General features: G+C 44.8%; 1 protein-coding gene across 1 annotated transcript; it reads right to left on the bottom strand.

Moving 5' to 3' along the window:
• Positions 1-1,551: 1,551 nt before the first annotated feature.
• Positions 1,552-11,859, bottom strand: LOC132402199 (ankyrin repeat and SOCS box protein 12-like). Its single transcript, XM_059984911.1, has 2 exons — positions 11,025-11,859; positions 1,552-1,685 (listed from the first exon to the last, which is right to left on the bottom strand). The coding sequence occupies exons 1-2, from the start codon at positions 11,857-11,859 to the stop codon at positions 1,552-1,554; spliced, it is 969 nt and encodes a 322-aa protein (XP_059840894.1).
• Between the last annotated feature and the right edge of the window lie 2,558 nt (positions 11,860-14,417).

Raw genomic sequence — 14,417 nt, 5'->3', positions numbered from 1 at the left:
CTCTGCACAATGGGATCCCAGGTCCATGTAAGATGCATTGCTGAACATTTCCAGATGAAATTCTGCTAGTCCTTGAATTTCCTGATGTGTTGCTTGACATTTCCAGAGCATCAGGGGTGCACTTAATAAAGTCAATCATCCTGCATGTTTGAAAGCTTCCCTGCATAAACTGGAGTTGCAGGTTCAGAAAACAACTGTGGCAATTTTGCGATTACACAGACAAAATAGCCTGCCAATTTCTCCATTGAATGGGAGACCCAGATCCTAGTGGGATTCTTCACAAACAGCTTTAAAAGTCCACTGAAGGTTCTCACATGCCTGCTAATATGCTGACACTGGTCAAAGTGATAACCAGGAATGGAGGATTTACCAGCTAAAGAATATTTAATGGGCGATGTGGAGGTGCAACTCTCCAGCCTGGTGAGGCACTGCACCCAAGGGCGTTCCCACCCCCACCCCCAACCCTGGCACCTTCTGTCTCTTTGTGAATGTGAAACAATTGATACTTTCCTTTAGGCATTTATGGTTTTCTACAATGTTGGTGGTTATGGGGATCTTGGGGGATGTCAAAATGTTGTAGTGGATTGTATACATGTGTGTGTGCGTGTGTGTGTGTGTGTGTGTGTGTGTGTGTGTGTGCGTGCGTGCGTGCGTGCGTGTGTGTGTGTGTGTGTGTGTGTGTGTGTGTGTGTTTGTGTCTGGGTCTGTGACAATGCATGTTTGTGTATGAGTGTATATGTGTGTGTCTATGTATCTCTGAACAAATATCAGCACTAAAGAATGGTATTATTGTTTGTCATATTTAATTATATTGTGTGTTTTATTAATGTTGCATTCAATTCCCTTTCCTTTTCAGAACATTGTGTGTTTCCTTTTTGGGATTCTGTGTGTAGTTCTGAGCATGCTGAGTATATTGTTTGCAGTTCTGTCCACACTGGTGCTCTCTCCCTGTCCTCTTCTCACTTGCTCTCTCCTCCATGAAAGAGCAGGGTAGAGGGCCTTTAAGGATTGATTGTTTGCTCTGTTTGCTGTACAGCAGAGAGATGTACCTGCAATATCCTGGGACTGCTGCTTTCAGGATTAATGTTTCTACACCTTTATTGTAGAAACCAAAATATCACCACTATACATTAGACAATTTTGCAATTTCACTGGGACTTGATTTACAACGTTTTTGAGCAAAAAAAGGTGAAATCAAAGTTCTAGACAGGTCTTTCACTTTGAAGCCAATATGTTTCAAATAAAATAAACCCTGGGCAATACCACTAACAATTTAGTCTTTACAGTGAACAATCTTTCAAAGACTTTTGAAATTTACAATCTTAATTTAAACATCTTCCTTAGTTATAATTTGGAGAATAACTTACTACTTAGAATGAATTCAAGGAATTCTACTTGTAATGAGATGGCTGGTATGATTACAACCAAACTGGAAGATACAATAGTGTTGGGAGGGTTGGAGCCCTAGCGTCAGGAGTGTTGATTCTCCTCACCTCTCTCAGCAAGCTAGTGGACACTTCTTTTTCAATCCATAGAACTACTCTAATCCTGTCAGGTTTGGTGGTTCAAGTACTTCCTCAGAACTGGTGGTAGGTCCAGTTGATTGATGACATGCAGGCTACTTATTACTTTGAGGTATTTTCGAATAGTCAGTCTGGTTAATGACATCAAGGATCTTGGCTGAGCTGAAAACCAAGGACACAATGATAAATTGGCTATGCGTCTAGTGATTACCCAGCCCTATGGGCATGGAAACCACACTAAAATGGTAAACTGGTGAATCAGTTTATTATTGTCACATGTACTGAGGTACAGTGAAAAACATGTCTTGCATATAGTCTATGCAGATCAATTCATTACTATGGTACATTGTGGTGCTACAAGGTAAAGCAAATGCAGAATTGCATTGTCATAGTTACAGAGAAAATGCAGTGCAGGTAAACAATAAGGTGTAGAACCATTATGAGGTAGATTGTGAGATCAAGAATTCTTGTATTAGAAGACGGTTCAATATTTTTAAAACAGCAGGGTAGTTACACCTGGTGGTTCTTGGCTTCAGGTTTTGTATCTTCTGCCCATGGGAAGGGAGAGTGACCAGGGATGATGAGGTGTTTGATTATGTTGGCAGCTTTATCAAGGCAGCAAGAAGTGTAGTCAGAGTCCATGGTGGGGAGGTTGGTTTCCACAATGTGCTGAGCTGAGTCCACAATTCTCTGCAGTTACTTGCAGTCATGGGCAGAGCAGCTGCTGTACCAAGCTATGATGCATCCAGATGGGATGCTTTCTATGGTTCAACAATAAAAATTAGAAAGGTTCAAAGAGCACGTGCCAAATTTCTATAGCATCCTGAGAAAGTAGAGGCACTGGCTGTGGTGTTAATGTGGTTGTGGTAGAAATGGTTAAAGCTAGTGTATGATGGGATACTTGATCACTCTGGAGCATCTGGGCTTAAGACTGCTGATACATGTGGAAAATAACCTTGGATTGGAGTGCCTGGAACTCCAATTAATAAGACACTAAGCCCCTGGAGCCCCTGGAGGATGCGTCTGGGGGTAAATTATGAGTCCTGATAACAGGATGCAGGAAGAACTGTAAGACTGGGGCTGATGGATCATTGACATGTCTTTTAAGCGATTGATCATGTACTGATAGAGGGATGCCAAACAAAGTTATGTGAAGTTGTTGGTCTTGCTGTAAAATATGAACTCTGGAGAACCTAAAATTCAGAGTTCTGGTGGTGGTGGAGACTGCTGCAGATTCTCCATGATATCCTGTTAATAAACTCTTAAAACAAAACTCGAAGTTACTCTGGTGTTCTTAATTAGTGTTTCTACGACAGGATCTGCCGACGAGGATGGGACCTCCATTAAGTGAGATCCAAAGAAAGGCTAACTAAGAGGGCCAAGTTAAATAGGGGACTACCCTGGCTGAAATGGGGGTAGCGTCCTAATGGAACTGCTCTAGCTGAAAGGGGGTAGTTGCCAAAAACCTCCCTGGGAGTAGGGAAGGGAATTGGTAGCCTAGTGTCCGGCCAGTGACTGAGAGTAAGCCACTTTGTGGTGGCGTGCTGGGGAGGCAACATTAAGAAGAGGGACGCCTCACGTCTTAATAAGCTGGTAAAGAAGGCGGAGCAGAGGGCGCTGAGTAGGCTACGGTCAATCCTGGAAAACCCTGAACATCCTCTGCACAGCACCATCCAGAGACAGAGAAGCAGCTTCAGCGGCAGGTTGCTGTCAATGCAAAGCTCCTCAGACAGGATGAAGAGATCATTACTCCCCAACGCCATTCGGCTCTACAATTCAACCACAAGGGGCAAGACACGTTAAAGTGCTGGGGTTAGGACTGAGCTTAAGTTACCACTCAATGCACTTTAGTAAACTATTTAAGAACTTTTTAAAAGCTATTTATTAATGCTTTTTGGGAGGGTGATTTTAGATGCATATCATATTTATACTGAGTTAAATACTGTATGTAATTAGTTTTGCTACAATAAGTGTATGGGACACTGGAAAAATGTTGAATTTCCCCTTGGGGATGAATAAAGTATCTATCTATCTATCTAAGATGCCTGCATGGTTGAGGCTGGATGAAGACCCGTGAAGGAAACAAACAAGGGCTATGAAAAAAAGGGAAGGAAAAAAGAAAAGAAAAACGTAGCTATGGGGGAAAAGGTAAGAGGAGACTTCGAGGTTCGTAGATGGAGTGATCATTGTGTACATATTGTGTATAAAGAAACTTTGTGCTATCTTAACTGAAATTAAAATCCTGAAGAGGAAAAATGGGAAGCACCAGCAGTCAATCGGCTAGCGCTGATCCTACCAATAAACCGAAGAGTTCCGGAGGTAAGATGAAGGCTTTGAACACTCAACTGCAGGTAGGAAAAAGACCGCCAAAAAGATTAAAAAGATAAAATAGCGCTACCAGCAAATAGGAGACCCCTTAGTCCCACCTGGATCCCCGGTGGATATGGTAATCAGAGAGACCAGAGATGATCGTTATACGGTAACATTCAGTAGTGATTTGTATGAGTGATCACATGGGGACTGGCAGTATGGGGAAGTTTTAATTTGAGACCAATACAAAACTGGGAGGACACCACCAAAATGGGGACGGCAATCCAAAGTGGATTGCTGATTACATGTTGAAATGTTTTAAACGATGGAAGGAGATGGCTAAAAGACACCAACCTGCAAAGTAAAAGGAGACTAAGCAGCCTGGAATAAAAAAGGCTGGGTCTGAAATGAAACCTGCCACGGGACTTTATCCCTAACTCCCCATACTGGCCAGTGCCCCATTGGCACCCAATAGTGAAATAGACAATTTAATAATGATGACGGCTGCCTTGGGACGACCCGCACTCTCTCCTTACAACCCCCCATGTCAGAAGCTCAGGCCCCTAACAGCCCCAGGGTTAATGAGAGAAGGGCCTCAGGAAAGAGGAATTGAAGCTGAGGGAGCTGAGGAAGTGTTAGTAGTACTAGTGATGACTGAAAAAAACACTTGACAAGGCAGACACAAAAAAGGGCAGGAAAAGAGAAAAAGAGAATGGAGGAAGGAGAAAAGAGACTGGGAATGAAGGCATCGCAGGCCCCGCGCATGATGATTGGGGTTCTCATGTTAAAACCATGGACACCCACAGAGGCCAGAGCCATGGTTGTGGAGACATCTGGACCATTAAAGAAACCAAATGCGTTCCATAATTGGCTTGTGCAGACGTGTACTCTGTACTCGCCCTTGTCTGGGGATGTGCAAATATGTTATTAAAATGTACATATGGGACCTCCTGGCTCTCCCTGAAGGAGGGATTTGTTGTACCACCCAGCGATAATGGAGATTGGAGGAAAACTGACAATCTAGCAGATAATGGAAATAAGTCTCTGGACCACTGGCTGAAAAACAGGGGAAAGGAAGTTATAAAGAGAGGTGCGCCAAACCACAGCAATAGAGGGGAAGTAATCTGCTGCCTGCAGATAAAAAGGGGAACCCATCCCAGACTTTATAGCTCGTTATAGAAGTAAGTGGGAAGAGCATGCTGGAATACTCTTGGCTGAGAATGGGCCGCTAGCCATTGAGACTTTACTGAGTTGCATGTTACCTCTGCTGGCACAAGCATATAACTTTGTGAATTTAAACTGGCAAACTCAGTTCTGGAAAGGGCTCGTCACCACCATGGAAAGAGAAGGATTATTCACTTCCCAGGGGGAGCATAAACCAAAAATGGCAGGGCAATTCTATCAGAAAAGGGAAGGTTTCTCCCAAAGCGGCAAAGCTGGCCGTGGAAGAGGAAAAGGCAGAGGACAGTTGCCACCCCGGGATAGGTCCCAGGATTAGTGCAGTAAGTCCATGAACTATCCCTGAGGTGGAAGCTTCTAGGCCCTGACACCCAGAGAGTTCCCAGTTCTGGCTATGGGCACAGCACTTTTTTCTTTTAGCTACCCTAATCTGTCAGCCTAGGGGTGCCGCGGAGAAAAAGTGGTACAGGCGATGGTGATCAGATTATCCAAAAATATGAAAGAAGAACTTATAACCATTGTAAGTATAGGGAATAGTTATTTGGACTGTATGATTGACACCAGGGTCACTATGACCTCTGTACCCCCTCCGTGGAGATACAAGTGTGAGTGATACAGCGGAATCATGACAGAGCCTGTGTCCACACCAGCATCTGTGCAGGTGAAGGATAAGCTTTTAACAGACTCCATTATATCCAAAACAGCCTCGCTTCCCCTGTTGGGTCAACAGACGCTTTGTAAATTAGGAGCACTGTACGGTTAAAAGTATGTACATGGACTTCCTCAAATTAGGGTCCCTTAAATGCTAAAATTAATGAATGGGCTAGAAAAGGAGAGTTCAGAACCCATACTGTACTGTTGGCAACTAGATAGCAATCCCTATGCCAGGCAAGTTCAGAGACTGTTTGACACATTGACAGGATGAGCCAATCTCTACATACAAAATATGCAATACTTGTTTAATAGCAGCCAAGAAAAGGAACAGCTCCACTGCACAGCCTATTACACTTTGCAAACTGACCTGCACTATGATCAAGCTGTACACCCTTATTTAAATTGTAAAGAAAAGCAACACCATATGTGTGTTTTGATCCTAAGGGATTAGGGCTGCTGGTAGATTTAGTGGAAGATCAGGAAGAAAGATTCCAACTAGGGGATTCCCCTCATTTGACAGTGGCTGTAAAGCCACCAACAAAACCCAAAGATATCGGGATGATGATGAAAAGATTAGTGGAAGAAACTAAGGCTGTTTGTACTATAACTTTGCCAGTACTAGGACAAAAAGACCGAATAGAATTCTTTAATGAAAAGGAGGGGAGGATTATGTTAAAGACCAAGAGCTGGGAAACAACCTTTGTAAAAAACCCACCAGCACAAGACCCTCTACTTTTCCCTAGAATCTGAAAGGGGGTGAGGAACAGGGTGTAGAGAAGAGGGGTGACTAATATGACATAGAGTAGAGGTGTGAGGAACATGGTGTCGAGTTGGGGGGGGGGGTGAGGAACAGAGTGTAGAGAAAGGAGGTGAGGAACAGGTTGTAGACTAAGTGAGTGAGGAATAGGGTGTAGAGTAGAGGGGTGTGGAACAGGGCCTAGAGTAGTGTGGGAGGAACAGGATTAGAGTAGGGGGTTGAAGAACAGGGTTAGAGTAGGAGTGTGAAGAACAGAGAGTAGGGGGGTGAGAAGTAGGGTGTAGAGTAGGGTGTGAGGAACAGGGGTAGAGTAGGGGGTGAGGATCATGGTGTAGAGTAGGGGGATGAGAGTCAGGCAATGGAGTAGAGTAGTGAGGAACAGGGTGTAGAGTAAGAGGGTGAGGAACAGGGCACAGATTGGGGGAGTGAAGAACAGGGTTAGAGTAGTGGGTGAGGAATGGGGTGTAGAGTTGGGGGTGAGGAAGAGGCAGTAGAGTGAAGAACAAGTTGAAGAATAGGGGTGTGAGGAGCAGAAGGTAGAGTAGGGGGTGAGGAACAGGCAGTAGAGTAGGGGGTGAGGAACAGGTGGTAGGAATAGGGTGGTGATAAACAAGGCATAGAGTAGCATGTGAGGAACTGGGTGTAGAGTAGGGGGTGAGGAACAGGCAGTGGAGTAGAGCGGTAAGGAATGTAGAGTAGGAAGGCGAGGAACAGGATGTAGAGTAAGGGGGTAAAGAACAGGGTGTAGAACGGGGGTGAGAAACATGGTGCAGAATATGGGGTAAGGAACAGGCAGTAGAGTAGGGGCTGAGAAACCTTTGCTAGAGTAGGGGTGTGAGGAAGATAATGCAGAGTAGATGATGAGGAATAGAATAGGAGGGTGAGAAACAAGGCACAGAGTAGAGGGGTGTGGAACAGGGTGTAGAAAAGGGGAGTGAGGATAAGCACATAGAGTGGGGGTGAGGAATGCAACAGAATAGCTGAATGAGGAACAGGGTATAATGTAGAGGGGTGTGAGGAACAGCGCGTAGAGTAGGAGCATGAGGAAGGGGTTGAGGAACAGGGCCTAGAGTTGGGGGTGGGGGGGGGTTGATGAACAGGGTTAGAGTAGGGGGTTGAGGAATAGGGTTAGAGTAGGTGAGTGAGGAACAGAGCATAGAGTAGAAGGGTGAGGAATGGTGTAGAGTAGGGGCTGAAGAACAGGCAGTAGAGTAGGGTGGTGATATGCAAGGCGTAATGTTATGTGTGAGGAACTGTGTATAGAGTAGGGGGTGAGGAACATGCAGTAGCATGAGAAACAGGATGTAAAGTAAGAGAATGTGGAACAGGGCATAGAATTGAGCGGCTAGAGTCATGGTGTAGTGCAGCGGGGTGAGGAAAAGAGTGTAGAATAGGAGTCGGAGGAACAGGGTGTGGAGTAGAGCAGTGAGGAACTGAGTGTAGAGTAAGAGGGCAAGGAACAGGATGTAGAGTAAGGGGGTAAGGAACATGGTATAGAGTAGGGGGTGAGGAACAGGCAGTAGAGTGGGGGGGTGGAAACAGGGCGTATAGTAGAGGTGGAAGAGTCGGTGTAGATTAGAGTTGTGAAGAACAGGGTGCAGAGAGAGGGGTGAGGAACAGGCAGTAGAGTGAAGAATAGGTTGAAGAGTAGGGATGTGAGGAACAGAGTGTAGAGTAGGAGGTGAGGAACAAGGAATACCGTTGAGGGGAGTAGAACAGGGATTTGAGTAGGGGAGATGAGGATAAGCATGTGGCGTAGTGGGGGTGAGTGAGGAACAAAGTGTAGAGCAGGTGGTAAGGAACAGGACGTGGATTAGAGGGGTGAGGAACAGTGAGCAGAATAGGGGTATGAGGAACAGGATGTAGAGTAGGGGATGAGGAACAGTGTGTAGAGTTGGAGGTGAGGAACAGTGTGTAGCGTAGGGGTGTGAGAACCTGGGTGTAGAGTAGTGGGGTGAGGAGCAGGCAGTTGAGTGAAGTACAGGGTGTAGAGTAAAGGGGTGAGGAACATGGTGTAGAGTAGGGGGATGAGGAACAGAGTGTTGAGTAGGGGGGTGTGGACCAGGGTGTAGGGTAGGGAGTGAGGAACAGAGCCTAGAGTCCATGAGTAAGTAACAAGGTTAGAGTAGTTGGGTGAGGAACAGAGCGTAAGTAGGGGGGTGAGGATCAGAGTGTAGAGTTGGGGGGGTTGAGGAACAGGGTGTAGAGTAGGGGGGCTGAGGAACAGCGTGTAGAGTAGGTAGGTAAGGAATAATGTGTAGAGTAAGTGGTTGAGGAACAGGATGTAGCGTAGGGGGCTGAGGAACAGGGTGTAGTGTAGGGAGTGAGGAACAGTGTAGAGTAGGGGGTGAGGAACAGGTGGTAGAGTAGGGGCATGAGAAACAAGACATAGATAAGTACGGTGAGAAACAGTGCGTAGAGTGGGGGGTGAGGAACACAATAGAGTAGAGGGTGAGGAACAGGGCGTAGAGTAGAGGGGTAACAGGGCGTGAGGAACAGGATGTCAAGTAGAGTTTGAGAAACAGGTTGTAGAGTAGGGGGTTGAGGAACAGGACATAGAGTATGTCATTAAGGACAACCAGGCGTAAGTGCTGATGCCTATTTTAGCTGATTGCCATCTGGTGGTCATAAATTCAAGGGTCCAGTTGCAAATTAAGGCATGGAGTTTCAGGTCTAGATGTTTGCAGATGAGGTATCTTGAAGTTATATTATTGAAGGCAGAGTTGTAGTCAAGAAATAGCCTAAAGTAGGTGTTCTTACTGTTCAGATGCTCTTGAGATGATTGTAGGGCCGGGGAGATGGCATCTGCTGTAGATCAGTTTCAGCAGTAGGCAAATTGCAGTGGGTTGAGGTTATCTAAAAAGCTGGAGGTGATGTGTGCCATGACCATTCTCCTGAAGCATTTCATGATGGTAGATGTCAGAGCTCCCGCTCAATTGTTATTAAGCCAGATTACCTTGTTTTTCTTTGGCACTGGGATTTTAGTGGTTTTCCTAAAGTGGTTGGGAACTTCAGTCTAAAATTAAGTGATTGAAGTTAACTTTAACATCCTCAAGAATGGCTCAGTGCACACTTTGCATGAATAGTTTATTGATGAGTCTTCCTCACACAGCTGGAACTTGTTCAATTAGCTGACATACAGATCTAAGTAGACATTGAGTCATGGAGTGACTCATGGAAGCAGACCCTTCAGCCCAACTGGTCTATGCTGATGAAGATTCCCAGCTCAGGCATATCCCATTTGTCTGCTTTTGGCCTATATCTCTCTAAACATTTTCTTTTCATATACTTGGCTCAGTGCCTTTTAAATGCTGTTTATGTACCTACCACAGCCACTTCCTCAGGCAGCACCTCTGGGTGAAAAGTTTCTCCTTGGGCTCCTATTAAGTCTTTCTCCTCTCACCTTACACCTAAGCTTACAAGTCCTTGATTTCCTGACCCAAAATGCCTATTTGCGTTGACCCACATTGAGTTTACACACTGTTTATATGCACTGTTCTGCGCAGATTTGAATCCAGGAGCGCAGTCTCTCAAAGTGAATATTTTTCCCTTCCTAAATCTAGGAAAGCAGTGAATTGTTTCTGCTTTTTTTGCCAGACAGTTAGAAACCATTACCTACCTCAAAACCTCTTCCAATATTTAATAGGCTTATGTCTGATTTAAACTTCTCCTATTGTTCCATAACCTCTAATGAACATCAACCTGAAGAGTCGGTTTTAAGATTTTAACTACACATCTATTTGTTGTAGCCATAGATGTTTTATTTTCAGGAACACAGCATAGAATAGGGGGTGAGGAACAAGGTGTAACAGATTCCATCTCAGAATTTCATTATCCCCATCCTACACCAGACCCTTCTCTCTGACTGAACCCCACCCATCCCTTTCTGTGACTGCCTTTCACCCAAGCCACTGTCTGTCCTCCCTGAGATCAGACCCTCATGGGTAATAAGCTCAATTCTCCCCTGGCCCCGTGATTGGGCCCATGATCTCCCCCAATGGACTGTCTGTTCTCTGTAGCCCAGGGTAGTCAGCCTTTTTGACCTGGTGGGAAATCAACAGAAAATAATTAATTCAGTCTGAGAAATCTGTACCTCTGGATTCCATAGCCTACAAACAGCTCCTTCCTTGAACCTCTTATCAAATTCCATGGCCTATAGATTCCTCCAATTTTGATAAAACAGTTGGAATTAGAGTTAGCCCGAAGGCAAGCTATATTGCATCTGTAATATATTTGTGACCACTACTCACATAAGAAACATGCTCTCTGCATAATCTTACTAATCCCTGAGCACTCCCCCAGTTCCTTCTCTTCATTGCAGCATCTATTTCTTTTAAAGCATCAACACTCTCCAGCAGCTACACGAGTGCTGCTGATGCTCTGGCATGCTCTTTTTAGGTTGAGGTTGAAGCCACAAGGCGAAGTGCCAGCAGTGATAAAAAGTTGCAATGAATAACCTGTGATGAAGCTAACTGGCACAGTGTTACACAGGGATACAATGGAAGAATACAATCTTTATGAGACTGCTAAAGTGTGACACATAGCATTGTTTAAGTGATGTTTAAATGCTCTGAAGCAGTGTCAGGGTAAGTGGCTCCTACCTGTGGCTTGGATGAGGAGTTCTGCTGCTTTGTTTTGCTGTGTGTTTTTGACTGGAATGTGGCCAGGTAGGTTAAGGTTTGCCCCAAAGTCTATGAGTAGCTGGATATACTGAGGTCCACAGCCATATCTGAGACACATCTCTAGAACCGTCTTTGGCTGTTTGATCCTTGCCAAAACTCTCTGCTCCGTACAATTGTAGTTGGGATCTGCACCATAGAGGAGAAGCAGCCTAAAACAGTCAAAGTGTCTGTATACTGATGCAAGGTAGAGAGGGCCACTACAGGCACAAGCATTGGAAGCCCATTCGGGCACCTTGGAACGAACATTGACTTCAGCTCCATGCTCCAGCAGGGCCCACAAGATCTCTGCATCCCCTTCTCTGGCTGCAGTGAGTAAAGGTGAGCAGTTGTTGTAGATGCTTCCATTAGGATTGGCCCCAGCCCTAAGTAGAGCCTGAACACAATACAAGTGCCTGCCGCTGACAGCGGTGAAAAGAGGGGTCTGGGCCTTAACATCTAAACTGTCCACCTCAGCGCCATGCCTCAGGAGGACTTCCAGGCAACTCAGGTGGCCCTTCGAGGCTGCCAGACGGAGAGGAGTCCCTGGGACACCCCAGCCACTCCGGTTATTGATAAACCATCTGTAATGCTCCTGGGACAAAAGCTCATCCAAAAGGACTGCATCATTTCTTGAGACAGCTTGGTTGATTTGATTGATTTCAGTGTTGTCATCCTGGTTTCTGGGCTGCAGCATGGAGAAGATCTTGCTGATGTCCACCAGACTCATCTTCAATGGGGACATGATCTCCACTTTCAGCATGGTGCTGGCTTCCATATTAGGCTTCTGGGATCACACAGAGGCATTATTGGTTGCCCGTTATCCTTGCAGGCTTGGTTGACACTGATGGTGATGCAACACAATGCTGATTGTGATGTCAGGCAGGCAGAGTGCTGCATTGTTCCTTCTTATCTGTCAGCTCATGCACAATGGGGAAAATTGTTTCAACCATGTGGATGCTTTGGGCAAAACAGCACACCAATGTCTCTATTTCATCAGAAGGCTAAGGAAATTTGGCATGCTCCCAAAGATGCATAAGACAAAGGAACACACACCTGTCCTCACTGAAAGATCAAAAGTGGAATGAGTGAGCAGTTTCAAGTTCCTGGGTATCAACATCTTTGAGGATCTGTCCTGGGCCCAACATATTGATGCAGCTACGAAGAAAGTATGACAGTGGCTATACTTCATTAGGAATTTGAGGAGATTTGGTATGTCACCACAGAAACTTGCAAATTACCACATATGGCCATGGAGCATTCTAACTGGCTGGTATGAGGGAGCTGAGGAAGAGTGTTGCTCAGGATCTAAATAAGCTGCAGAAAGTTGTAAACTCTGTCAGCTCGATCAGGGACACTCGCCTCTCCGGCATCCAGGACATAATCAAGGAAAGATGCCTCATAAAGGAGGCCTCCATCATTAAAGACCCCCTTGATCTGGGACATGCCCTTTTCTCATTGCTACCATCAATAAGGAGGTACAGGAGCCCAATTCAGGAACAGCTTCTTCTTCTCTGCCATCAGATTTCTGAATGCACATTGAATCAATGAACACTCTTACTACTTTGTTTGGTACTATTTAATTAAATATATATATACTTACTGCATTTTGCAGTTTTTATTACAAGTTTGTATTATTCATTGCAATGTACTGCTGCCACATATTAACAAATTTCACAACATGTGCTGGTGATATTAAACCTGATTCACTTTCTGATGACTGTACAATTTGTACAGATGCACCCTTCCAGATGTATTACAACTTGGTATTGTAGCTGCTCTTTCCAAGACTGCAAGAACTTATAGAGAGTTGTAAACACAGCCCAGTCCATCACACTCCTCTCCACTGACTCCATCTACACATATGGGAAAGCAGCAAATGTGTTCAAGGACATTTCCCATTCTAGTCATGCTCTCTGCTCTCCTCTTCCATCCGGTTGAAGAAGCTGGAAAGCACAAACCACCAGACTCGGGTTTCTCCCTGCTGCTATCAGCCTCTCGAGTGGACCTCTCTCTTGGTCTCCCAGCCTACCTTGTTGCGGTCCTTACACTTTATTTGTCTCTCTGCACTGCACTTTCTTTGTAACTGAAACACTGTATCCTGATTTTCTTTTTATTACTTGATGTACCTGGGTGTGGAATAATCTACCTGAATGGCATGCAGACAAAAGCTTTTCATTGTTATCTTGATACATATGACAATTTTAACCAAATGAATTGCTGCTACAAAATTAGAAGCATAAATCTCGCACAGCTGTTCGTCAAAAGTTAACTCTCATGTTTACCTCTCCTCAACCATCTTTAGTCAGCTTTCCACTGAGGGTAAATATAGGTGGACAAAATTTGCATTAGGTTGCAATGCACAAGTGCAAAATGCAAAACAATTGTAGTGTAGCTTGAAGCTATGGAACCTGGCTGACTATATAATCGAGATGTTGAAGAATTAGAAACAAACAGGAAAAACTTCTTGTCTGACGTACTGATAGGTAGTAGTAGTTACTGAGCATGTCAGATATCAGGTTGGGAGGCTGTTCAGCTCTTGGACAGCATTGTCATGAAGATGAGATGTTGAATTGTCAACAACATTCCGACATAGGATCTCATGATAGTGTAGTGACCAGTGTGACACTATTGTAGCTCGGGGTGCCGGAGTTCGGACTTCACTTCTGTAAGGAGATTGTATGTTCTCCCCATAACCATGTGGGTTTCCTATGAGTGTTCCAGTTTCCTCCCACAGTCCAAAGACATGCCAATTATTAGGTCAAGAGGTCTTTGTAAATTGTCCCATGACTAGAGAGGACCGGACAAGATATACCCCAGACTAATGTGGGAGGCGAGGGAGGAGATTGCTGATCCTTTGGCAATGATCTTTGCATGATCAATGGGGATGGGAGAGGTTTCAGAAGATTGGATGGTTGCAGATGTTGTTCCTCTTTTCAAGAAAGGGAGCAGAGATAGCTCAGGAAATTATAGACCAGCAAATCTTACTTCAGTGGTTGGTAAGTTGATGGAGAAGATCCTGAGAGACAGGATTTATGAACATTTGGAGAGGCATAATATGAGTAGGAGTAGTCAGCATGGCTTTGCCAAAGGCAGGTTGTACTTTATGAGCCTGAATGAATTTTTTGAAGATGTGACTAAACACATTGATGAGCAGTAGATGTAGTGTAGGCATTTGATAAGGTACCTCATGCAGGGCTCATTGAGAAAGTAAGGAGGCATGGGATCCAAGGGGCATTACTTTGTTGATCCAGAATTGGCTTGCTCACAAAAGCAAAGAGTGGTTGCAGATGGGTCACATTCTGCATGGAGGTTAGTGACCAGTGGTGTGCCCCA

Source organism: Hypanus sabinus, chromosome 11 (assembly GCF_030144855.1).
Source record: "Hypanus sabinus isolate sHypSab1 chromosome 11, sHypSab1.hap1, whole genome shotgun sequence".
In the NCBI taxonomy this organism is placed as follows: Eukaryota; Metazoa; Chordata; class Chondrichthyes; order Myliobatiformes; family Dasyatidae; genus Hypanus; species Hypanus sabinus.
This window is presented reverse-complemented; position numbering and strand designations above follow the sequence as displayed.